The sequence below is a fragment of the Ochotona princeps genome, chromosome 29 (genome assembly GCF_030435755.1).
Source record: "Ochotona princeps isolate mOchPri1 chromosome 29, mOchPri1.hap1, whole genome shotgun sequence".
NCBI classification, from domain to species: Eukaryota; Metazoa; Chordata; class Mammalia; order Lagomorpha; family Ochotonidae; genus Ochotona; species Ochotona princeps.
The window spans coordinates 20,117,522-20,141,815 of record NC_080860.1 but is presented as its reverse complement, the minus strand read 5'-3'; the positions used below and the strand labels follow the sequence as shown (position 1 = coordinate 20,141,815).

At 62.4% G+C, this 24,294-nt stretch overlaps 2 protein-coding genes and 1 pseudogene across 2 annotated transcripts; 2 read left to right on the top strand and 1 right to left on the bottom strand.

Annotated features, from left to right (window-relative positions):
* The window catches only part of LOC101524814 (crooked neck-like protein 1), a 39,390-nt pseudogene extending 33,785 nt beyond the window's left edge, over positions 1-5,605 (bottom strand).
* Positions 5,606-9,600: 3,995 nt separating this feature from the next.
* SEPTIN5 (septin 5) lies at positions 9,601-13,121 on the top strand. Its single transcript, XM_058656683.1, has 11 exons — positions 9,601-9,948; positions 10,395-10,491; positions 10,576-10,662; positions 10,879-11,002; positions 11,100-11,234; positions 11,323-11,440; positions 11,534-11,635; positions 11,951-12,047; positions 12,203-12,338; positions 12,440-12,542; positions 12,725-13,121. Exons 1-11 carry the CDS (start codon positions 9,868-9,870, stop codon positions 12,779-12,781), a joined length of 1,137 nt encoding a protein of 378 aa, XP_058512666.1. The 5' UTR covers positions 9,601-9,867; the 3' UTR covers positions 12,782-13,121.
* Positions 13,122-13,141: 20 nt separating this feature from the next.
* GP1BB (glycoprotein Ib platelet subunit beta) lies at positions 13,142-14,870 on the top strand. Its single transcript, XM_004592160.2, has 2 exons — positions 13,142-13,848; positions 14,061-14,870. Exons 1-2 carry the CDS (start codon positions 13,839-13,841, stop codon positions 14,660-14,662), a joined length of 612 nt encoding a protein of 203 aa, XP_004592217.2. The 5' UTR covers positions 13,142-13,838; the 3' UTR covers positions 14,663-14,870.
* The last annotated feature ends 9,424 nt before the right edge of the window (positions 14,871-24,294 follow it).

Here is a 24,294-nt window from a genome sequence, read left to right as displayed (position 1 = left end):
AATGCACTATGTGACCCCATCACAGCCTTGAAAGTCCCTCTGTGAAGGCTGCAGCTGGCTCAGGTCCCATAGGCATCTATCCTAGATGGAAGGACGCAGGCCAGATGGCAGCTGCGGTTAAGGGCCCCCAGCTGCAGCCTGCCCGCCAGACCCAGGCTGTTCCAGCATGCCTTAGCTTCACAGTGGAGCATGTGGGAAATAGCCTTGCCTGACAGCCTGTCCACTCCAGGAGACCTTTCTTCCCAGCAGTCTTCCAAGATTAGGTGTGGGGTGAGCAGGTGCGCCCTAGGCAGTTTATATCCATCACGCTAGTCCCTCCCCCAGCTCCTCATTGGCTGAGTACTGACTTGTACAATCTTCTCAGAGGCTCCCTGAGTTACAAAGTTACCTTCCTTCTTCCTCTGTGCTTCCGTTTTCCTCTTGTGATGAGACTGCCACTCCCTGAGGTACTATTAGACTCTGAAGTTTTGTTACATCTGGAGTCAGCTCCAAGTAATTTTCCATTCTGTGCCTGAGTTGGACCACCAGACATTTTACTCCAAGTGGAATTGCCTGGCTGGGTTTCTGGAGAGCAGCTGGGAGCCAGCCATGCCCTCCATAGGTTCACACCAGGGATGCTCTGCTGTGAAGTTAGAGGCCCCTGTGCAGTGTCCCTCCCAGTGTCCCTGCTGCAGCAAACCGACCACATTCCCCTTCAAAGCCCTGGGGGCAGCTGGGAGAAGATGCCTGGGGGATTCCCTGCCTGTCCGACTAGGGGCCTGCAGGAGGCCTGTCCCCGCAGGGCTCTAAAAGTGCAAGGAGCTCTCACACTCTTCTGTTTTCTGGCTGCTTTATGGTCCCTTTTTTTGCTGTGTGTGGGCAGATTCAGGTCTTGTGGCTCGTGTGGTTGGGTGGCCAAGTCCCACAGTAGACAAGTAGAACTCATGTTCCTGCACTGCTCAGCGCTGCTGAAGTCTGGACCACCGCTGTTTCCTCTCTTGGCCAGTGGGCTGGGTCCTGCCTGAATGCTGCAGAAAGAGAGCCAACCCCTTCAGCCCTCATCAGCCCACCCAGCCTCTCTCCAGCTCGCCTTGGACAAAGCCCCCTCCGCTGGGTCCCCATGAACCCAGATCAAGGAGATCAGAGGCCCCGTGTATAGCTTCACCCCAGGCCCCACCCCGAGTCAAGTCCCACTGAAAGATTTTTTTAAAGATTTATTTATCTTTATTGCAAAGTCAGATGTACAGAGAGGAGGACAGACTGAGAAGATCTTCCATCTGATGATTCACTCCCCAAGTGACCGCAATGGCTGGAGCTGTGCCGATCCAAAGCCAGGAGCCAGGAGCTCTTCTGGGTCTCCCACGTGGGTGTGGGGGTCCTCTACTGCTTTCCCAGGCCACAAGCAGGGAGCTGGTTGGGAAGTGGGGACGCCGGGATTAAAACCGGCGCCCATATGGAATCCTGGCACGTTCAAGGCAAGGACTTTAGCCACTAGGCCATAGCGCCGGGTCCCAAAAGACGTTCTTATGGGTGCTGGTTGAGTTCTGGCTGCTCTACTCTGAACCAGCTTCCTGCTAATGAGAGGAGAAAAAGCAGCAGATGGCCCCAGGGGGTTAGATCCCTGCCGCCCATGTGGGAAGTCTGGATGCAGCTCTTGGTTGCTGGCTTCTGCTGGTCCAGCTCTGGCTGTTTCTGGCATTTGGGGGAGTGAACCAGTAATCCTCTTTCTCCTCTCTTTGTTCATTCTTTACTGCGGATGCCCAGAGACAGAGAGACGGATGGGAATCCCATCCACTGGCCGCAACCTGGAGGCAGAAACAGTGTAGGTGTCCCACAGCGGGTGCCAGGAACCCCATCACGCTTGCCTTCACTTGTTTGCCACCTCCCAGTTACCTGTGCTGACAATGAGCTAAAACCAAGAGCCGGGGGCTCCGATTTAGGACACAGGTGCGTTCAGTTTTAAAAATGAAGCTTTAAAGGGCCCAGCGCGGTAGTCTAAAGGCTAAAATCCTCAACTTGCACACGCTGAGATCCCATATGGGTGCCGGTTCTAATCCCGGTGGCCCCACTTCCCATCCAGCTCCCTGCTTGTGGCCTGGGAAAGCAGTTGACCACATCCTGTGGTTGGCCTGGTGCTCCTAGGCTGACCTGGCAGCTGTCTCCTGGAGGAGAGGTGGACGGGAAGTGGGGGTGAGCCTGACCACGCCCCGCCCACTGGCTGCCTCAGGATTCAGCCCCCACCCACTGCCTGTTCCTGTGGGACTCTGTTCCTGCCTTGGGGCCCTGCGGGATGATCTCCCTCCTTCTTGGCGCCAGTGACCTATCTCCTTCATCTTTCTGTTCTCTCGCTTGCGCTTGCGGCTTCTCATCAGGTCCCAACACTGGGTGCGGACAGAACCAGCCAGGGAAGGGCCAGAGATAGCCCCAGGGGAGATGTCTCCCTTTGGAGGGGATGGGAACACTCACAGGCAGGTAGCTCTTCTGCCCTGAGTCACCTGCCCCCGAGGGCGCTGCCCTGGGCTGCTCTGCAGGCCCAGCTGCCCCTCCCCCATCCACCCTGCCCCATCTCATCCCACCCCTGGGACCCCCTCAGCTGGTATGCCCCCTCTTTCACCCTCCCACCCCCCATCCCATCCCATCCCATCCCAGCTCTGGAACCCTCCCCACCAGCAGGTCTGGCCTGCCTTTTTTTTCCTCAACCCCTCAGTCCACCCTATCTCACCCAGGTCTCTCTTTTACCACTACCCCATACCACCCTACCCCACCCCATCCCAGCTCTGGGAACCCCCTCTCCCCACCTGGCTGGCCTGCCTCCTTTCCACCCTCCTCCCCAGCCCATCACACCCTGGCTCTGGGATCCCCCAGCTGGCTCCCTGCCCCCTAGCATAGGCGCTCATTGTAGTGCCTTGCTTCCAGCTGCTGAGGGAATTGGGGACGCCGTGTGGCCTCGGGCACGATCCCTGGACACACTGGCTGATTTAACGGCCAGCATGTGTGACTGGGGCTAGCTGCTCTGTGCTCCTAGAACAACCTGGCTGTGGTTGGCGACACATGCTTGATCCCTCCCATTCTCCTATCAAAAAAATTGAGCAACAGCTCCTCAATTTGTGCATTCACCAAACACACACACACACGCACACCCCGCACTATACACAGGGGCCAAGCACAGCCTGGGAACACAGGTTTGGGGGGATGCTGTCCCACGGAGCTGACTGCTGGGTTCCCATAGCATACCTCTTCTCTGCGGGCACCTCCAAGACCTTGGCCCTCTCTACCTACCCAGGGATACTGGATGCTCATACCCCCCTGCCCCGCCCAGTGCAAAGTCAACAGAGACCCGGAGTAAGCAGCCCCCAGGGGACACGAGGGTGGCAGGCTGATGATGTGGTGCAATGGGTTAAGCTGTTTTCAGCATCCCTGTCAGTGCCAGGTAAAGTCCCAGCTGCTTCGCATCCTGCCCAGCTCCCTGGTGATGCTTGCTGGGAAAGCCACAGCGCTTGGGCCCCTGCCATCCTTGCAGCAGACCCAGATGGAGTTCCAGGCTCTTAGCTTCAGGCCAGCCCATCCTCTGGCTGTTGCGGCCTTTTTGGGAAATGAACCAGCAGATGGACCATCTGTCTCCCTGAAGCCAGGAGTTCCTTCTAAGGGTTGCCGTGGCAACCAGAAGAAGGTGGAGCTTGCTTCAAGCCACCACCCAAGCTGCAACCTGGAACCGACTGTTGAATTCTAGTGGGGGATCCCCTCTGAGGGCCAGCCAAACACAAACCAGTATCTCCCACCAAATAAGGGCTGAAGCAACACTCCCTTCGGCTTCTGTGTCAAGGGGAATTTAAAACTCCCTTACAAGTCTCTTACTGGCTTCTTTTTTTTTTTTTTTAAACCTGTGTAGATACCTGCTTCACCTCTGTCTTTCTTCTGCATGGGGTAGGGGGTAAAGTCCATGACCGCAGTTTCCAGGGATAAATGTCACCTAAATTTATACATGGTGCTTTCCCAGGCTCATCTGGAGGAAGCTGAACTGGAAGTGGAGCAGTTGGCTCCTGTGGAATGAGCCGGTTTACAAGCAGAGGTTTAACCTGATCCACTACAGTGCCAGCACTCTTGAGAATTTCTTAACCAATGAATTTCTGGGTTTTTTTCTCTGAAAAGCATCAAGCTATGTGTAGCCCAAATTGGCTGAACAGATTTTTTTTTTCTTGACGTAGCTTCTTTTGTTGCTCATTAACTTTCCCTTATGAATTAAAAGCTCATTTTTTTTTCCTCCCCAGCACAGGAGTGATTTATTTACAATCCTCTGTGTACTACAGCTTGCTGTGGAGAACAGACACAAACACCCACTTGGAGACACAGTTTCCTGTAAGCCGCGGCATCCTAGCTGGATACTGCCCTCCCCCCCCAAACACACCACACACACACACAATGCCGAGCTCCAGGGCAGGGGTGCTCTGGGTGCATGGGACAGGAGCCTTGCGGAAGCTTTGCTTGGGCCTCCTGGACATGCCGGTAGGAGCTCACAAGCTTCCCAAGGCTCAGGGTCCCCCTGGTGGCCTGCAGATCTGACCACCACAGTCCTTGCTGCCCATTTGCCAGACTTTAGAAATGTCCTTCCAGGCAGTTACATGTGAGCCATCAAGGGCTGCCACCCAGCGGGTCACCACAGACACAGGGCACAGCCTGGGTTTTTCTGGGATGGGTTCGGAGCTGTCTGCTGAACGCATGCTCACTGAGGACAGGGGACAGACCCTGCCCCTTCTGCCAGGAAGGGATCCCCCCACTCCCCCTTACCCAGCCTTGTCCCTATCACCATAGGCTTTGGACATGTATTTTTAAGATTTCTCTCTTTCTTTGAAAGGTGACATTACAGAGAGAGAGAGATATCTTCCATCTGTCAGTTCACTCCCCAAACTGTTGCAGTAGCCAGGGATGGACCAGGCTGAAACCAGGAGCCTGGGACTCCTGGGTGGCAGGGTTCCAAGCCATGAGCTATTTCTGCTGCCTTCCCAGGAGCGGTAGCAGGGAGCACAGCAGCTGGGACCCAAACCAGTGGCCATATGGGATGCTGGAGTGATTGCAGGTGACTTGACTGGCTGCTCCAAAAGGCTAGCCTTACCTCTGGGGGAATTTTCCATGAAGCATTTCACCCGGGGCTGCCCTGGGCTCCATCCATCTGTTGCTCCCTGGTTCTCCATTAACCACTGGCCTCTAACCCAAGTGTGTGTCCCTACGTTGTCTTTTGGGATACACTCACCTTGGTATAACAGGGTCATGCCCATGTGGTATGCCTCATCGCTTGCCTGGATTGTTTTAAAACCTGTTGCTCTGGCACACCTGCTAAGTCAAGTTCCAACGCCCCTGGCCCCCATCCAGCCAGAGCCACCCCAAGCCACCCTCCCACAGTGGGCCAGGCAGGGAGGGGTCCCCTCCTTTATAATTCCTGTCTTTCCTCCCTATTGTCCCCTGTTCCCCAATGACCCCAATGGAGCTGGCTGCTAAATACCCAGGTGCCATTTTTCACCGACCAGCCCAACCGTTTCAGAGCAAGGCCCCTGAGCTCCCTCCACACGGAATATTGTTCTCAAATCCTGCATGCCCCCCTCACCAGCACCTTCAGGCTGGTCATGACCATTGGGGCTAGATCTAGAGGAAGGAGAGACAGATCGGCTTTGCCACGGAATCTGGGCAAGCCAGGACTGAGCAGTGAGGATACTGGTGTCTTCAAGGGGTTTGGTGCACTGAGTCCCGCCAATGGGTGAGGGGTGTGGATCTCAGCTCCCCCGATCTGTAAGTGGGTTGCAGGCCCTGGCCCAGCCTTCACAGCACCCACTTGCTTCCCTTGCAAGTCCTTCTGGACACGTTTCAGGAGGCTCCAGCTGGGCTCTGCTGTGTGTCACCCAGACTCCCATTTCACAGCCCAGGAAAAACAAGGCTGGACAAACGCCCGAGGGAGGGTGTTTGGGAGTCGGATTCTGCCATCTGACCAGGAGCGCACGGTCATCAGGGGCTCAGGCGGGCACTGCTTGGCAATGGGACCAGCCCGCGGGTGAGAGGAGACGAGGGCGTCGGCCCGAGCCCCGCAGCGCGGACCGACCGTGGGGGGCTCCGCGGGGTCCGCCCCCGCCGGGTCGCGCGTGGGCGCGGCGGGCGCCTATTGGCTGGCGGGGCGCGCGGGCGGGCGGGGCGCGGCGGCGGCGCGGAGGGCGGGTCACCCCGTCTCGGCCCGGCCTGCGCCGCTCGCCGCCCCGCCCGCCCCGCCGCCGCCGCCGCCGCCGCCGCACGTCCCCCCCGCCGCGGCCACCATGAGCACGGGCCTGCGGTACAAGAGCAAGCTGGCGACCCCAGGTGAGCCCGCTGTCCGCCGCGCGCCCACACGCGCGCGCGCGCCTCTTTGTCCCGCCCGCCCCTCACCGTGTCTTTCCATCTCTCCTCGCCGGTTGGGACCTGCCCCGGACCCTGATCCCGATCCCGATCCCGACCCCGACCCCGACCCGGCTGCACAGACGACAAGCAGGTACGCGCGCGCGTGCGCCCCAATAGCACTCCCTGCTGTCAACCCATTGTGGCACTGGGGCGACCCCGCCCTCCGCCGCCCGTGCCCCAGCCCCAGCGTCGCGGTCACTGGTCAGCGCTGGTCAGCGCCAGGGTGGGCGCCGCGCGCCGGGGACGCTTTCCAGCCAGCAAGGGGCCGTGAGCCCCCTCCCTGCCCAGGGTGGGGGATGGGATGGGCCCCCCTACCTTCTGGTCCAGCAACCCTCCATCGCGTCTTAGGCCACGTGCCGGGCAGGGAGGTGGTCCTGGGGGAGGTCATGATCATGACAGATTCACAGACGGCGCCGGGGTGTGGGGGCGGGCTCCAGGTCCTTTAGCTGGGGGGAGCACCTCTGCTGGGTGGAGCATCTCTGTGCCCCCTGATGTGTGTGTAACCCCTAAGATTCCAGGGTGCGCTGCTTTGTGACTTGCCGCCTGCTGAGGCCTCCTCATCTGAGTCATCCCGGTGCCCACCCAATGGGTCTGCTGGAGGGGTTGGCTTCCTCTCCACCCCGCCGGGGTGGGTGCTGGCCTTGGGCACCGCCTTGTGCAAATAGAATGATGGGGGGGGGGATGCGAAGCTCTGAGGTCTGACAGCAGAGGAAGCAGTGGCTAGCAAGGTGGGTGGGGGTCTCTGCTGGCCTCTCTGGCTTAAACCCAGCTGGTTTTGGGAGGGGTAGGGGACGAGGCTGGTTGGTTGGGGCCGTGGTGGAGCAGCCCCCATCAGAACTAGAATGTGCACACTTGCAAGCCCCCCGCCCCAGAAGCCCCCTTGGAGTTCTGGCCCAAGCTGGGCAGGAACTGTGAGGCAGGTGGGGTGGGGTACGCCTCACCCGACTGCCTGGCAGGGGGCCCCACCCTGCCCACAGGCAGGTGTGCCTGGCTCCCCCCAGTAGCCTGCGTCAGGCAAGGGGCTGCTTCTCCATCCAGCAGTCAGACAAAGCCTGAGAGGAGCTAGGGACTCGCAGCCAGCCAGCTGGGCTATTGTTCAAGGGAAGCCTGAGGCTTCTCCAGGGGCTGTGGTGCCCCCTCCTTGGCATAGCCTGGGGGTTTTCAGGATACCCAGACCCCGCCCCTCCCCCCAAGCACCAGCCAGCTCCCCCTGCCTCCATCCTGTGTCTGCTGCCCATCCTTTGCAGTCAGCCGAGGTGGCCAGCCTCACCCTCATGGCCTGTGCCCCAGGCCTGGACAAACAGGGCATACAAGTGCGGGGGGAGAGGACTGACAGTGGTGGGCTTAAGGGGTGTTTGGATCTGGGGGACACAGGATAGCTTGGCTGTTATCACTGTGGGTGCTACTGAAGCCCAGCATCTATCCCAGCATCACTTCAATCCTGTGAGTTTGAGGATTGGGGGTGGGGGCTCTGCCTACCCATGTGCCCACCCCCGGCCCCCCCAACCTCCTCTGGGGCAGCAGCCTTGTCTGCCGCTTCCGGAGCTGACACAGAGATTCTAAGAATGGAGATGCCTCCAGAGTTCCCAGCGGCAGCTGTGGGCACTGCTGCCCTGCTTGGCTCAGAAACCCTAGGGGTGTTTATGGGGGTGGGGGTGGGAGGACTCCAGATGTGGGACTTGACCTGGCCGGCTGGGTGATGGGAGGAGAGGAGACTCTTGTCCTCTTCTCCACCAGATAGCTGTTCTCAAGTGGGGAAACTGAGGCAGCGGGCGTACCTCCAGCTCCCATCAGCCAAGCAAGAGCTTGGGGTGCCCAGACTGGCTGCCAACCTGACGTGTGGCCAGGGGTGTGCTCCAGGAGGTGCTCCAGTGGCCCCTGAGGCTCCAGCCGCTGTGAACGGGCCGAGGACTCTGTGTGTGTGTGTGTGTGTACTGGACGCTGGCAGGGCGGGCAGAGGACTGGCCAGGGCCAGTGAGAAGGTTTCCTGTGGCCGCTGCTGGGAGTGGCAGGAGCGGGGCCAGAGGATGAAGGAGGCTCTTGTTCCCTGCTGGGGGCTGGCCCTCCCCTCCAGGTGGGAATGGTTGGAGGTCATGGAGTGGGACAGGGAGTGAGATTAGGGGGAGGTGGGGTGGGCAGAGTAGCCAGGGGCAGCTGTTTTGTTCACCTAACATCCTTCCCAGCTTGCTTTCTGGCCCCACCGGTTCGGGCTTGGTGCCACGCTGGGATGTCTGGTTAGGAAGACAGGATGAAGGGAAGGTCTGTTGGGCTCCTGAGGTGGCCTTCCTGGTTTGGGAGTGGCCAGGAGGTTCCTGGAGCCGCCACATCAGGGCAAGGGCCCTGTCCTGTGGCTCAGGACCTGAGGGCAAGCTCACAGGTGACCCAGGTGCCTGCAGGGACGTGTGGGCAACCCCAGGTCATCCGTGCGGGGGGGGGGCATCTGAGGGCAGCAGGGCAAGTCAGCTAGTGGTGGTCCAGTTTGTATCTAAGAGGGTAATCCCCCGTCTCTTCCCACACCACAAGCGTCACCTTCTGGAGAGAGAGATGGGCTCTGAACCTCGCCTGGGACTCCAGCATGTCTTGGGGGATCGGGGATTGGGGGGCTCCACAGTGGGAAAGAATCTCCCAAACATGCACCCACGCCTGGGTATGTCATCCACATGGAGCGGAGGGGTGCAGCGAGTGCAGCCTGCATGGGCCCCTGGGAGCGCGGCGACACCGCCAGGAGGGTCCACAGGCCGTGTCTGGAGCAGCGCGAGGGTGGGGGTGGGTGGGTACTGAGTGGGGTCGATTCCATGCGGTTCCATGCGTCATTGGAGGTCCTGCGGGCGCCCTCTGGCAGGCAGAAGCCGCGCAGTAGCCTGGGCGTTGGAGACGCCCCACCCCATCCCACCCATTGCTGGTCCTCTCGTCCGCGTGGGCGACCCCGCCTCGCCCCGCGCCGTCAGGACACCCTAACACAGAGGCCTCCCTTGGGTGTCTCCTGCGCGGCTCTCGGTGCACGCAGCGCTGTGGCCGCCTGCGCGCGCGCTCCGCGGCGGCTCCGCCCGGTGGCCCCAATTTGCAGAAGACCGTTTCCCAGCGACGGCGGGCGGGACCCAGCGCCCCGCCGCCCCCCGCCGCCCGCCGCGGAGCCCCGCCTCCAGCGCGCGTGCGGGAGCCGGGCCCGCCCCCAGGCCGCCGCGACGCAGCTGCCAGCGCGCTCGGGGGCGCAGCGCCCAGGAGAAGGGGGGCGGATGGCGCCGTCGACGGCTCGCTGGACCGGCGACCCCCACGGTGGACGGCCACCCCGCTGCGGCCCTTGGCCTCCGTGCCCGCTGAGCGGGGGCGAGAGCAAGGCGTAAGGGACACAGTCCTGGCCGCGAGTCCTTAGCGAGCGCCCGGCTCCTGCTGGCTGGCCTTGAGGTCCACGCGGCCGGGCAGGGAAACCAGGGTGTTGGAGAAGGAGGGGGGGGATTGGCCATCGCCGCCATGGACTCCCTGGCTGCGCCCCAGGACCGCCTGGTGGAGCAGCTGCTGTCACCGCGGACCCAGGCCCAGCGGCGGCTCAAGGTGCGTGCGTGTGTGGAATGTGGGTCAATGGGTGCACGCTCTGCCCAACCCAGCCCAGAACCCTGAGGACGACTTGGGTCACAACGTGGCAGTGGCTGGCAGGGCCGGGGTCTGTTCTGAGGCAGGCGGATGGGTGGGGGAGGTTCTCGGCCATTGGCTATAAATAGCCCATTTCTACTGCGGTCGCCACCCCCACGCACGCACTGTTGGATCGTGGCCAGGAGGGGCCACTTTTTGCGCTATGGCAGACCTGGACTGCATCCAGGGTTGGTGGGGGGTGGAGTGGAGTGAAGCGGGGATCCAAGTCCTGGGGCCTCCCACACAGGAAGGGAGGACCCTGCCCGTTGGAAGGGACCTCCTGGTGCATCTGAGGAGGTATCCCCCATGCTGGCCACCCCTCCAATGCACCCTTCACTTGGCCCACCCACACCCCGCTTCCCCCACAGGACATTGACAAGCAGTATGTGGGCTTTGCCACGCTGCCCAACCAGGTGCACCGCAAGTCGGTAAAGAAGGGCTTTGACTTCACGCTCATGGTGGCCGGTGAGTGGGCTGGGAGAGCCTGGGGTGGGGGTGGGGACAGACGCACAGAGCTAACCAGACTCCTCCGCTGTCCCTGGGGGGCAGGTGAGTCCGGCTTGGGCAAGTCCACTCTGGTCCACAGCCTTTTCCTAACTGACCTGTACAAGGACCGGAAGCTGCTCAGTGCCGAGGGTGAGTGACCCTTCCCCGGCTCCCCAACCCCAAGACAGGGTCCTGACCTGCTGACCTCCGCCTGGACCTCCCTACTTCCCGGCCCAGGAGTGGGGGGTGGCCCAGCTGTGTGGCCAGGGCAGCACACGGAGGGTGACTGAGGCTGCCAGCAGGGAGGGAGTCAGAGTAGCAGGTGGTGGGTTGGGGTCACACGGTGCCTCCCCCTCCCCCATGCAGAGCGTATCAACCAGACGGTGGAGATCCTGAAACACACGGTGGACATCGAGGAGAAGGGTGTCAAGCTAAAGCTCACCATCGTAGACACACCGGGCTTCGGCGACGCGGTGAACAACTCCGAGTGGTGAGGGAGGAAGGGCCTGTCCCCGTCCGCACCTGGGGGGCTGGGCGCCCTGGGTTCACACAGCCCTCCTGTGTCCTGCCCCCTCCCCCTCCCCCAGCTGGAAACCCATCACCGACTATGTGGACCAGCAGTTCGAGCAGTACTTCCGGGATGAGAGCGGCCTCAACCGCAAGAACATCCAGGATAACAGGGTGCACTGCTGCCTCTACTTCATCTCCCCGTTTGGGCATGGGTAGGTGCCAGGCCGGGCCGGGCTGGGCAGGGCAGGGCAGGGCCCGGCTGGGCAGGGCTGCGCCAGTCACCATGCCATGCCCACACAGGCTGCGTCCAGTGGACGTGGGCTTCATGAAGGCCTTGCATGAGAAAGTCAACATTGTGCCACTCATCGCCAAAGCTGACTGCCTCGTGCCCAGCGAGATCCGGAAGCTAAAGGAACGGGTGAGCCGGCCCTCCCCCAGGGCGGCAGTCTGGGGCGGGAAGAGGAAACCCCACCCCTGACAGCCACCACCCCCCCCACACACACCTCCCCAGATCCGAGAGGAGATTGACAAATTTGGGATCCACGTATACCAGTTCCCTGAGTGTGACTCTGATGAGGATGAAGATTTCAAGCAGCAGGACCGAGAACTGAAGGTGGCAGGGCCCAGGCTGGCGGGGGGACAGGGGCTGCCAGCCCAGGGTTGAGGAAGAGCCACTGGGGTCCCCCCTGAGGAGGTGTTCTAGGGCTGGGGTCCTCACCTGGCTCAGCCTTGCCCTGCTTGCTTCCCACTGGGTCACCTGCACAAGGGGACCAGCCCCCTGACCCCAAGGCCAGGCATCCGGGCCTCTGCAGCTGCCACTGCTGGGGCTCTGGCAGAAGAGTGGGTGGCCAGCAGGGAATGGCACCAGCTGGCCTGGCACTCCTGTGGGGTCAGCTGAGCCCTTTCTTCCCTTCCCACACCTCCCTAGGAAAGCGCCCCTTTTGCAGTCATTGGCAGTAACACGGTGGTGGAGGCCAAGGGGCAGCGTGTCCGAGGGCGGCTGTACCCCTGGGGCATCGTAGAGGGTGAGTTGGGGTCAGGTCACTGGGGACCCGAGTTGTGAAGGCTCTAACCCTCACCCCCACCTCCCCACCGTGGCCCTCCTCCAGCCACCTACCGCCCACTATAACACCCCACTGTGGGTGAGTCCAGCCACCCACTGTCCGCTGCTGCCCCCCAGTGGAGAACCAGGCGCACTGCGACTTCGTGAAGCTGCGCAACATGCTCATCCGCACGCACATGCACGACCTGAAGGACGTGACGTGTGACGTGCACTATGAGAACTATCGAGCGCACTGCATCCAGCAGATGACCAGGTGGGCATGCAGCGCCTGGGCCTGGCCCCGGCCAAAGCGCGGGGGATGGGCGCAGCACAGGCAACCTGTAGCCCCCCACGCTGAGCCCCCTGTCCCCGCAGCAAACTGACCCAGGACAGCCGCATGGAGAGTCCGATCCCCATCCTGCCCCTGCCCACCCCCGACGCTGAGACGGAAAAGCTCATCAGGATGAAGGATGAGGAGGTGGGTGGGGACCCAGGGGAGGAGCCAAGTGCCGGGGGAAGGAGCCTGGGCCGGGTGGGAGGAGCTGGGTGTAGGGTGGGGCTGAGTGGCCAAGTCGGGGGGAGCTGGGTGGGGTGGGGCTCAGTGGCAGGGGAGGGGGCTGGCGCCGGGCTTGACCTCTTCCCTGCCTTCCCACTCCCCAGCTGAGGCGCATGCAGGAGATGCTACAGAAGATGAAGCAGCAGATGCAGGACCAGTGACCTCGCCCCTCCCCCATGCCACCTTGGCTCCCGCCCCTGAGCCCCAGACAGGCCTCGCCTCCTGTCCCAGGATTCACTGGGATCTGGGTCTGGCCTGGACCCAAGCCCAGAGTGGCCCCTGACCTGACTGTTCCCAACCGGAAGAAGATGCGGAGCCTCTGCCCCGCCCCCCGTACTGACCCTAATTTATTCTGAGCCCCGGCTTCTCCCAGGTCATTTGTGCTTGTTCCCAAGGGTGCCTGGACGTGCCACAGCCCCATGTCTGCCCACTGGCCCCCTCTAGCCCCCATGGTGCAGGAGCTGAAGTGGAGGCATCTTCCCACATGCCCACCTCCCAAAGGGTTGCCCAGTGCTTGTAGGCTCAAGGGGTGGGTAAGCAAGGCAGAGGAGGGGGCCTTGTGTTTCTCACCCAGGGCTGCGGGGGAGACCTGGGAACTCTCTGTGCCTGTCCCCGCAGGGCTACCCCAGGGAGGCCCCAGGTGGGCCCAGTCCTCCGTTCACTCTGCCCAGGTGGGCTGGTTTCTCCCTCCCTTCCACCCATGTGCATGGGCAGAGCCCTTAGCGACCCTGTAGGGGTCGGGCTGCTCTCCACCTCAAGTGGGCGCTTCTGCGGTGCGTGCACTTCTGCTCTTGTGCCAGGCCCAACCCTAACTGCACCCCGACTGCGGGTCGTTCACTGTCCCGAGCGCCAGGCACCCCCCTTCCCTCTGGCAACCCTTTGGCCCTTGATCTCCCATGTGTGCTCCCCCCCACCCCACCATTCCGCATGGCCCTCCAGCTCCCCCAGCTCCGTTTTGTTCCGTTGTGAATTCCGTGTCCTGTGCTGGCGACAGGAGAACATGTTGGTGAAGTGGCAGTGGCTCCGTGCTGCGTGCGGCCCTGGGTGGGTGGGGGGACGGAAGCACGTGGCGGCGGGGCCAGAGCGATAGCACCCTATCTATAGCTGCAGTGCCCCGGGGGTGCAGCCTTGGGGTTATTCCTGGCGGCCTCTGTGGTCTGCGCCCTGCAGCGGGGCCTCTCTCTCCCAGAGCAAACGGGGGCGTACAAACTCTTCACCATGGGCTCCGGTGAGTCCAGGGGTCTGGTAGGGATGCCCCCCACCCCGCGTCCTCCCCGGGCAGACCTGGCTTAGGGGAGCGCTCAGGTGGGAAGGGAGAGAGATTGGAGGTCGCCTGGGTGGAGAGGGGACCTGGCAGCCAGGGTGCGCAGTGTGTTCCCCGGGTGGAGAGTTTTGCGGACCTAGCCACGCGCCCAGCTCACAGTGGCGCTTCTCTTCTAGGGCCGCGCGGGGCTCTGAGCCTGCTGCTCCTGCTGCTGGCTTCACCAGCGAGCCGCGCGGCCTGCCCGGCGTCCTGTGCCTGCGCAGGGACATACGTGGATTGCGGGCGCCGTGGGCTGACCTGGGCGACGCTGCCAGCCGTCTTTCCGCCCAACACCACAGAACTGGTGCTGACTGGCAACAACCTGACCATGCTGCCACCGGGGCTTCTGGATGCGCTGCCCGCGCTGCGTACCGTGTACCTGGACGCAAATCCCTGGCGCTGTGACTGCCACCTGGTGCCGCTGCGCGCCTGGCTGGCTGGCCGACCGGAGCGCGCGCCTTACCGTCACCTGCGCTGTGTCGCGCCTGCAGTGCTGCGTGGCCGCCTGCTTGCCTACCTGGCCGAGGATGAGCTGCGCGCCGCCTGCACGCTGGGCCACCTCTGCTGGGGGGCCTTGGCGGCACAGATGGTGCTGCTGGGCCTTGGCCTGCTGCACGCGCTGCTCTTGGTGCTACTGCTGTGCCGCCTGCGGAGGCTGAGCGCCCGCCGACGCATCGCACCCCAACAGTCACTGACAACCCCGCTGGTGGGTGCGCAGGCTGGAGTTGACGCGTCCTGAGAGAGGAGCCGGACACCAGGCCGGGAGCACCGGGAAGGGACCCTGCGCTCAGAGCTCCGGTCTGGCTCGTAGTCTGCCCCTACATGTTGTCCCAAATCCCCGAGGGATGAACCGCCATGTGCCGCTCCATTTCTGGAGCAGTGGCGCTCAGACCCTGCATATTCTTCCCTCCTGGCCTGCAGAGCTGAATAAACCTTTCTCCTCTGTCTTTGTGCCAGAGTCCTGCCACCACCACCACCACCCCGCACACACGCTTCCTCCCTCTGAAACCTCCAGGGAAGTCCCCAAGGGTGGTGGGGAAAGGTGGCTCATAGAGACACATGATTGCATCTTAACATGCCAGCCAAGCCCCTGTGCGTGATGGGATGGTGACAGTACAGACTGGGCCTGGGAAGTTTGGGGGTGTGGGTTGTGGAAGTCAAGTGGGCAGCAGGGTGTGGGAAGTCTCTTCACCCCAGCATCGGTCATTAGCCCCAAGCATAAAGCGCCCTGCCATACCACTTCCTCCCCGTCCCACCCCAGTTTCCTGAGGTGCTCACAGTGTGCTGGTAGTTAAGCTTCAGGGTCCCGGGGTGGCCACCCTCCATGAGGGCCTCTCAAGCCATGACAACCACTGCTGTGCTCACTGGCTGCTGGGGTGCTGGGACAGGACACCCTCCCCTGCCCTTGGGGACACTCACAGCCCCTGCCCTTGGGGACCCGGATGAGAGGCCTCAGACCTGTTCCCGCCCCACCCGCCCCATGACAGCAACTGACCTGGGTCGGGAGGCTGCCGCTGACATGGCCTTTGTGGCCAAGACGGATGGCCCTGGAGCAGAGCTGATGCTATCTCGGGGCTGAGCCAGCTCCTCTTGGGAGGCAGGTGCCTGGCATCCGGCTCATTGTAGGCTGCGGCCCTCATCCGGCTTTTATCACCGCATCAACTACGATGGCCGCCTTCACACAAATGAGCTGTCCACCTTAGCCCTCCCAGGGTGTGGGGAGGGGGCAGGGTCCTTCGTGGCGGGTCAGAGGTCACGACCAGGCAGGAGGAAGTGAAGGGCCCAGGGGATCCCTGGGCATCCTAGGTGACCTCCAGGGGCTTGGCCTGCATGATCTGAGAGCTGCCAGGCAGCCATGTCCCCCCTTGGCAGTGACATAGGGACTCCCAGAGGCAGCAGCAGAGGGGAAAGCAGCTGGGGTCCTGATGTGAGGGAAGGGCTGCTTGCTCCCTGACAGGTGTGACGGGGGCTGGACCCCAGGATCGGCCCCTTGCCTGTTTTCCCTCTTTGAGTCCAGCCACTGACCACATCCAACCACACCCACCCTGCTGACCCCAAGTTGACCCGCCACGTGCTGACCCTGGGGCCTGTAGGGGAAGTGGACGGTCCCAGCTCAGCGCCCCTGAATGGTGCGAGGGGGAAGACCCGGGGGGGCGGGGGAGAACTGTGCTGGCCCTGGCTCTGTCTTCACAGACTGTGCACCTGTCACAGGGCCACATCGGCCACCTGGTCCCCTCTGCACCCTCAGACCAAGAAGGCGGGGTCTCCTGTCCAGCCCCTGGCTCAGAACCTCCAGTCCCCAGGTTGGCTGACCCCTGGTCCTTAGCCCTGGGCCTAGCCTTTGGTACACCATCCTTTAACAGCCAATCTCCTCCTCCCTTGACCCAGGTATGTCTTGGTTCAGACCATATGCCCCCCTCTCTGAGGTCTATCAGCAGCAGTTGGTGGGTGGGTGTGCGGATCCGGCTACATCTAGGGCCCATGCACAGCTAGCAAGCCGAGGGGTCCTTTGCGGTCCATCTGTGTAATGGGTGCAAGGAAGCCCGAGCTGCAGCGACCCTGTCCTCCGCCGCCGCCAGAGGGCGCGCGCGGCCCGCAGAAGACGCCCGCCAGAGGCCAGCCTGCAGAAGCCCAGGCCCCGGGTAGGGGAGCAGGGGGTTCCTTCCCGGGGCTGGCCCGGGCGCCCTGACAGCCCGTCAAACCTGTAGATAAGAGACCTCTTCCGCAGGCTGCAAGGGGAGGTCAGCCCAGGTGCGCCCTCCCTCCGCCCCTGGTGTTTGCTCGGTAAACACTTATTGGGCTCCTGCTGTGTGCACCGTGGTAGGGGGAGCAGGAAGAGGAGGAGGAGGGCTGTGGCCGATGTGGCAGAGCCAGGAGTGGCCAGGAGTCAGCTTCCAGCAGGCCTGGGAGCTGCTGCGGGGGCACGCCACTGCCTCCCCCACAACCCCCCATAGAGGAGGCCCTGGGACCGTCGTGGGGGGCTCTGCCCTGGCTGTGTGGGGGAGGGGGCTGCACCCGCTGTCCAGACAGAGCAACAACATTGGCGTGGGTGGCAGGGGCGCCCCCCTGGGGGCCCATAGCTCACCGCGGCGTCTGCGCCCACCCTCGGCGCCGCTTCCTATGCCAGACAGGCGGCTCGTTATAAATCACCAATCCTCACCCACCCACTCACCCACTACCCAGGCGACAGAGACCCTGAGACAGAGAGAGAGGGACCAGGACAGTGAGGTGGGGAAGAGGCGCCTCCCACCACCCCCTCCCCAAGCCCATCTGGAAACCAGCTGAGAGACCCCCACCCCGACTCCGGCTGACCACCGCCCCCGCAAGCAGGGAGGTGGAGGAGGCAGCGGGGGAGGTGGGCTTTGGCCGTGTGACTCCCGGTGGGAGGGTTATAAATCAGCCAGGGGTCTTGGCCAGCATTGCCACTGCTCCCCACCGCTCCCCATGCCACCCCCAGGCTGAGGGAGGGTCTTCAGGGTCACTGGTTCTGGCGACCCAGGCCTGGCCTTGGCGGTGGCCCTCTCTGCTGCCCCCAGCCCCCACCTCTCGGTGTCAGCAGCAGCGCAGCAGAACAAGCTGTCTACACCCGCTGCCGTCTACACTGCATGCACACACAGGCTTGGCAGCCTTGCCTTGCTTGCTTTCCAAGGACACATGGGCAGGGACTCTCTGACTGGGTCCTCACTGTCCCCGGCCCCCATCACCATCAGTAGGCCTGGGGGAGGCTGGAAAGTGAGCCAGGAGGGGGTTGGGCTCAGGACCTCCAGGGCAGCTGGACAGGACCAGGGGACGGGAAGGGACGATGCTTCCAACTGCCAGGGTTGCACCATCCGACATGGGGGAATGGAGTGGTCTGAGTGGCAGCTAGAGCCTGGGGACAAGCCAGCAGGAAGCTCAGCGGATCTGCAGTCCCCCAACCCCCCAACAGCTACCTTCCTGGCCCCCATGGGTTCTTGTGGTCGGATCTGGCATGCCAGGCACAAGGGAGGCTTGTGGCCGGGACTAGGTCCCCACTGTGTGCCACAGCAGCCGGGCCAGGGTCTCCAGAGCCCTAGCTGGCGAGGGAGGTGCTACCCATATCCGTCTGTCCTTCCGGGCGTCCTTACCCCCCGTCTGTTTGGATGTGATGGGTGTTGATGAGTTTATTCTTCCTTTTGCTGTGTTTATCTAAAGATGCTCTTCAAGAATTCCAGCCAGCCGCTACAGATGCCAAGGAGGGAAGGGGCTCTGTCTGAGCGGGTCTGGGGGCAGGGCGGGAGCCTGACACGGCTGCCTGTCCCAGCACGCCCGGCCCCATGCACTCCCACATCACCTTCTGGATGAGTGCAGCTTGGGGGGCCAGGGGCTGGAAGGAAACCAGCGCCACAGGTTGGGGAGGGCACGGCAGGGTGAGGGGGTGCTGGACCCACAGCAATCTGGAAGCCCCAGAGTGTCATTCTGGGGCCAGGAGGGGACAGCGTTGGGCACCCCATATGTGGGCACCTGGGTTTGAGCCCAGCCCCGCTTCCAGACAGAAGCACCTTGGGAAGGCAGCAGGTGGTGTAAGTACTCAATACTCTCTACCCTTGTGGGAGACCCCGATGAGGCTGCAGGCTCCTGGCTTTGGCATGGCTCCGCACCAGACATCGCAGCCATCTGGGGAGTGAACCTGTGGATGAAAAAAAAATCCCTGTGTAATTCTGACTTTCAAACATAAATATTAGCAAATATGAAAAGCAGGAACAGATCCCCGTGGAGGTCCTCCCACATGAATAGCGGGGGGGCCCAAACACTGCAGCCATCTTCCATTGCTTTTCCTAGGTGTGTTAGTGGGAAGCTGGATCAGAAGTGGAGCAGCCAGGCAGGATTCTAACTGGCCATGCTGCAGGTGGAGGATTTATCGGCTATGCCACTGTGCCAGTCCCTATGGTGCCCCCCTTTGGTGCGGAGCCGTGGTGAAGCCACGGTTGTCTCTCTGAGACATGTGTCAAACCCCCACCTCCGTGGGCAAAGAGTCCAGCTGTTGCTAGACTCTCTGGTGGGGAGGCGAGGTGAAGACCTGGGTACACATGGTAGGTAGTGTGCGTGCTGCCCCTTGGCCCACCAGCCCTGACAGTTCGTTCCCCACTGAGGTGGTAGACCTCAGCACCCACTCCACTGACCTCCTGCAGCACCCTGAGGCCTGGCCTGCTCAGGACTGTGGCTGTGAGCTCTCCAACCCCACCTACCCAAGTCTAGGTCCCCCCCAGAGTGCTCCCTGTGGTTACTTGTGTCAGGCTTGGGCTGCAGAACCTGGACTGGTGCCCTCCTGGTGCGCAAGATGGACAGAACTGGTGAAGGGACAAGGCCCAGGGATGGCCCCACTCTTCCCCCTAGTGTCTGGGCTGAGTCCCTGCCTGCTTCCTCTAGGCACCCAAAGCAATGCAAGGGGCTGGTACTGCAGTGCAGAGGGTAAAGCAGACACCTACAGCGCCAGCATCCCATACGGGTGCTGGTTCAAGTCCTAGCTACTCCACTTCTGATCCAGCTCCCTGCCAATGTGCCTGGGAAAGCAGCAGAGGAGGGCCCAAGTGCCAGCCTGCACCTCTGCTGTGTGTCCCTGTCCCTTCCCTGGCATGCCAACCATCTGGGTTGGCCGGAGGCCTGGCCTACATTTCTGTGCACATAACACCTGGAGTCTCCTGGTCCTGTTGCCCAGTACCCCTGCATATTCCGCACCACCTGCCCAAGTGCTGGTCTAATGCCCAGCTTCCCCTGTTGGTGCACCCTGTACAGCCAGCGGCCCGGCCCTGCACTGCCTGCCGCCTGCCTGTGTGCACACACACAAGTGTTTTCTCTGCCTCGCGGGCCAGGGTTGTACTCGTAAATCGCTCAGCTGATGACACATTTATCCCGCCGGCGGCTGGCGGTGTGAATTTATGACTGCACCTCGCTTCCCCAGGGCTGGGGAAGGACGGGGGGCTAGGGCACCTCGAAGGCCCCTCTGCAGGCAACGCCACTATGGCTGGGGGTGGGGTGGGGTGCTCCCCACACCTGGCTGTGCTCACAACCCCCTGGAGTTTTTTCTAGGTGGCTGTGGCTCAGGGCAGCCGGGGACACCCACCCAGCCTGATGTGGTCTTACCTGCCTGGGGGGGGGGGGGGCTTGCTTCAAGGTGATTGTGGAGAGCAGGGCAGGGGGGCATACAGGGTGGCTGGGGGCTGTGCATGAGGGGGCCTCCCCCTGCCTTGCAGAAATGGGGGAACTGATGCCACCAAAGGTTTTAAGGCCCCAGGCCAGCCCAGGGTAGGGGGACCAGGGCTCTTACTCTCCAGTGTGCAACTGCGAAGCTCCCCAGACCCGCTTCCCTCCAACCCTGCTTTTTGCCCCCACAAAATTTTGAATGTGAGCGAGTACTGGACAGGGAACCCCTCAAGCAAGTCCCGGGGGTGATGGGTGGGGGGGGGGTTGGCACAGTGAGGAGGAAGACCTCCACCATCCATCCGTCGGTCCGTCCATCTGCACGCGGGGTCGGGTCCCCAGAGAGCTTCCTCAGGCCTCCCCCAAACCCGCGCCGCCCGCTGTCAGGATGAGCGATGGCCCTCCCCCCTCCCCGGGACCTAGGCCTCGGGCCGGTTCCTGCTCATTAGCTGTTGACACTGTTTGCCTTTGCTGGCCCGGGACGCCTACCCGTCACAGGCCATTTCTCCTGGCGCTCCTACCTCCCGAGGGTCCATCCCTTTGGGAGTCCAGGGTGCTGCCGTAGGGACACAGGGCCAGGCAGGGTCTGGGCACGTGGCCACAAGTGGAAGTGGGAAGCAGGGGTGGGGGCAGGTGGAAGGGGTCCCTGATGCTCATTCTGTGAGCACCCATGTCTCTCTGGCCATGCCAGCCCAGCCTCCCAGAATGAGCAGTGAGCCACTCACCCCATGCAGAAGGTACCCCTCCACCCCGGACCACGCAGTCCAGTGCCTGCCACCCCCGCCCCTCGGCCGATGGCGCCCGCACCCCAGCATCTTTCTCCTCCTCTCCTGGCCGTGTGGCCACAGCTGGGCGGCATCAGGGGCCCGCAGGCCGGTGGCGGGCAGTCCTTCACTTAAAAATGTGTTTGTGATTTTGGCGGCAGGGCAGATAACGGTGACAAATGGCCCTCTGCGCCCCGCGGGGCCCCCCAGCCCATCTGGTTTGACTTTGGCCTGTCGGTGGATGCCCTTGAGCCTCCACCCCTGCCCTCGGGGGCTCATGAAGACCCTCAGAGTGAGACCAGAACCCCTGGAGGGGGGCCATGGGCTGGGAGTGGCAAGAGGGGTCCGTGTCCTTCCAACACTCAGGGCAGTCTCCACATCCTACGCTCTCCACTCCAGCTCCCCACCCAGCCCTCCACCCTGGGAGGTCAGGTCGGCGGGTGGATGCCAGCACTGGGCACAAGCCTGGACTTTGCAGGGAGGACCAGGACAGGGAACACCAGCCAGGCCCAGCCAGCTGAGTGCCCAACACCAAGACTAACGCAGTACAATGCCTGGGACAGCAGGCAGGGGGCAGGGGGTGGATGGGGGTGGGATGAAGGCCCTGGCCTTCTCTGACGCTGTCCATGTGGTCATTGTCAGGAGGAATTTCTGACAGGTTCCGGCCCATGGCCCCAGGATCATCGATTAGCCAGTGGGAGGGACAGCTTCCGGGGAAGCTTGGTTGGGGATAGGATAGGGATCGCTGTGAGGTTGAACCCCAGTGGCTGCCTCTCTGCTCCTCTCCCCATGGGGGCCTCCCTGGAGGGCCTTAAGGACACCCCAGACCCTTCCTAGCCCTTTGCAATGTGGGCCTTGACTAGGCCCCCCTGCACCCCAAGAACCCAAACAGGTGCCCCCCACCCCCGGTCCTCAGTAGTGCTAGCGGCTGAAGCTCCCCCCACCTCAGGCCAGGGGACTAGGAAGTGCAGTGCCTGGAGGAGTGGGGTATCCTGAGGGGTCGCGCCTCCCGGCCTGTTCCAGGGGACAGCTGCAGGGGAGGAGGGGGGACCCCAGCCCCCTCCTGCAGTGCTCCGAAGGCAGGAAAATCCCTCCGCCTCAGCATCGCATTGTTGAGCATTAGCTTTGTTGAAATAAAAATTGGTCTTGGTATTAACTGGGCCTCCAGGATTTTCTCTGAGATCCCAGAGGCCGCAGCAGGGGTCAGAGAGCCCCTGCGGCTCGGGTTTCGGGGCGCCAACAACCTCCACGTCTGACTCTCGCCCTTGTGGATGCAGGGCCGGGACCCCTCCAAGTCTGGTTCGGGAAAGGGGCGCTGGTGGAGGGAGGGGGAGCCTCTGTCTTTGTCCCCAGATACAGCTTGGAGGTGTCTTTGGCCACCTCCCCCCACCCCCTACATACACACTCACACACTCCCATGGCCACAGCTGTGGTCTCATGGCCTGTCTGCGCCTCCATTTCCCTAGCTAAGAAATGGGAGATTTCCTGGGTGTGCAGGGTTCTGGGCACATGGTATCTCCAGGCAGGTGGCAGAGGGTCCCTTATGCAAAAATAGCCATACCCAGGTCTGGACATGGTGGCACGCACCAAGAGGGGGTCCTGGTAACCCCCAGGGAGGGGGAGATAAGAGATACTTTCCCAACGCTGCTGCTGCTGGTGTTGGGGGATGGGGTGCAGCCTGGGAATGGGCTGGGCTGGGGGCCTGGGAATGAAGGCGGTGCCCCCCACCCCCACTGCCACCAAGTCCTACCCCAGCATGCTGGAGTGGAGCCAGCTGTTGCCTCCTGGCTCCAATTCCCTACTCTGCACTGGGGCCAGTCCCCAGGGCCGAGGCTGGTGGTCTGCTGGTGAGGGAGGGGAGGAGAGAGGGACCCTGTCCCAGGGGGCAGAGGTGGGAGGGAGCCAGCTTTGCACCAAGTACCAGCACCGCCTCTGCCACCAACCTGTGCCAGAGAAAGGGCCCATGGCGGTTTGCCCCTTGCCCCTTGCCGCTTGCTTGAACCTGGCACCTGCACGCCTCTTTGCTGGGTTGGGGCAGGAGTTTCTTCTCCTCCTTCAAGACCCTGTGGTGGGACCCCGTCCCCGGGGTGGAGGGGCAGGGAGGGGCGGTCACCGTCTCCTTGCCTCCTGGTTCTGTCTCTCCATCCAGACTGTCCTTGGCTGCGACCTACTCCAGTCCCCACAGGAGCAGGTTGGAGTACGCTCAGGGTCCAGCCTGCACCCCAGCCCAGGTTCAGACGAGGCTGGGGTGTAGTGGAGAACAGAATGAACTGGGGGATGCCCCCTCACCCCTGGGATGCTGGGAGCGGGGCAGGGGGCCTCAGCAGGACGCTCTGCACGCCCTGACGGGCTGCCTTCAGTTGAGTGGCATGGGGGCTGCTCTGGGAATCATCTTACTCTTGAAGTCCCTCCCAGCCCCTCAGGGAGCCCCCAGCCCCGGTGAGTTGTGGGAACCTGATATTTTAAGACTTAAAGCAAATGTTTCTGCAGCAGCAGCTACCCACCCGAGGTACCCGTCTCCTGGAGGCCCTGCAGAAGTGGGGCCACCATGCAGGAGAGGACCCCAGGGTCACCCCTGCCAGGAGCCGGCCCCATCAGGCCTAGGCTGCAGCCTGAGAGTGACCGGAGGGTCAGCTCGGCTGCAGGTCCCCTCCTTGAACCTAAAGGGCGGTCATCAGAGTGGGCAGGTGGGACGCTGGAGCCAAGCTACAGCTGGAAGCCATCTGGAACTCCGAGGTGCGTTTCTGGATGATGGAGCAGGAGATCTGGGATCCGCTGCTGATGTCTGCCTGGGGTACAGGAAGAAAGGAGGCATGTGTGTGCTGGAACCGAATTCAGCTCCCACAGAAGCAGAAAAGCAATGCAACAGTGAGTCAGAGAGGACTTCCGGGTGCAGCGGCGTCTCATGTGAGCATGGGTTCAAGTCCTGGCTGCTCTGTTTGCAATCCAGCACCCAAGAAAAACAGTGGAAGACACTCCGAGTGCTTGTGCCCCGTACCTGCATGGGAGACCCGAATGAGGTTTCCACCTTTGGGAAAGCCCAGCTCTGGCTACACAGCCATGTGGGGAGTAAACCAGTGGATGGAAGGCCTTTCTCTCTCTCTCTTTCTATAACTCTGCCTTTCAGATAAATAAATAAACCTGCCATGGCCTGAGCTGTGTGCCCCAGGATGCAGCTTATGCCCACAGCTCCAGCCTTGCTGCCCATCAGCTGTGGAAAACTAACTCCCTGCTAACCTTCCCCACCTCCACCTACTACCCCAGAGCCCCCAGGCTCAGCCCTGACCCTGTACCCCAAAAGACAGGTCACCCCATCACATGCCCCCTCCTTGGGTATCTCCCCCGCTTGCTGATTCTTGAGCTCTTCTGAGCTCAGGAGCTGGTGGTCACAGCCGCCCCCCGCCCTGTTCTGTTTTATCCCAGCCCTCCCTCCCACCCTCAGGGCCTT

Coding starts and splice junctions, on each gene's coding strand:
- SEPTIN5 (XM_058656683.1), top strand. CDS start 9,868: ATGGACTCCCTGGCTGCGCCCCAGGACCGCCTGGTGGAGCAGCTGCTG. Junction 11,235..11,322: donor ATCTCCCCGTTTGGGCATGG/GTAGGTGCCAGG, acceptor ATGCCCACACAG/GCTGCGTCCAGTGGACGTGG. Junction 12,048..12,202: donor CCCCTGGGGCATCGTAGAGG/GTGAGTTGGGGT, acceptor GCTGCCCCCCAG/TGGAGAACCAGGCGCACTGC.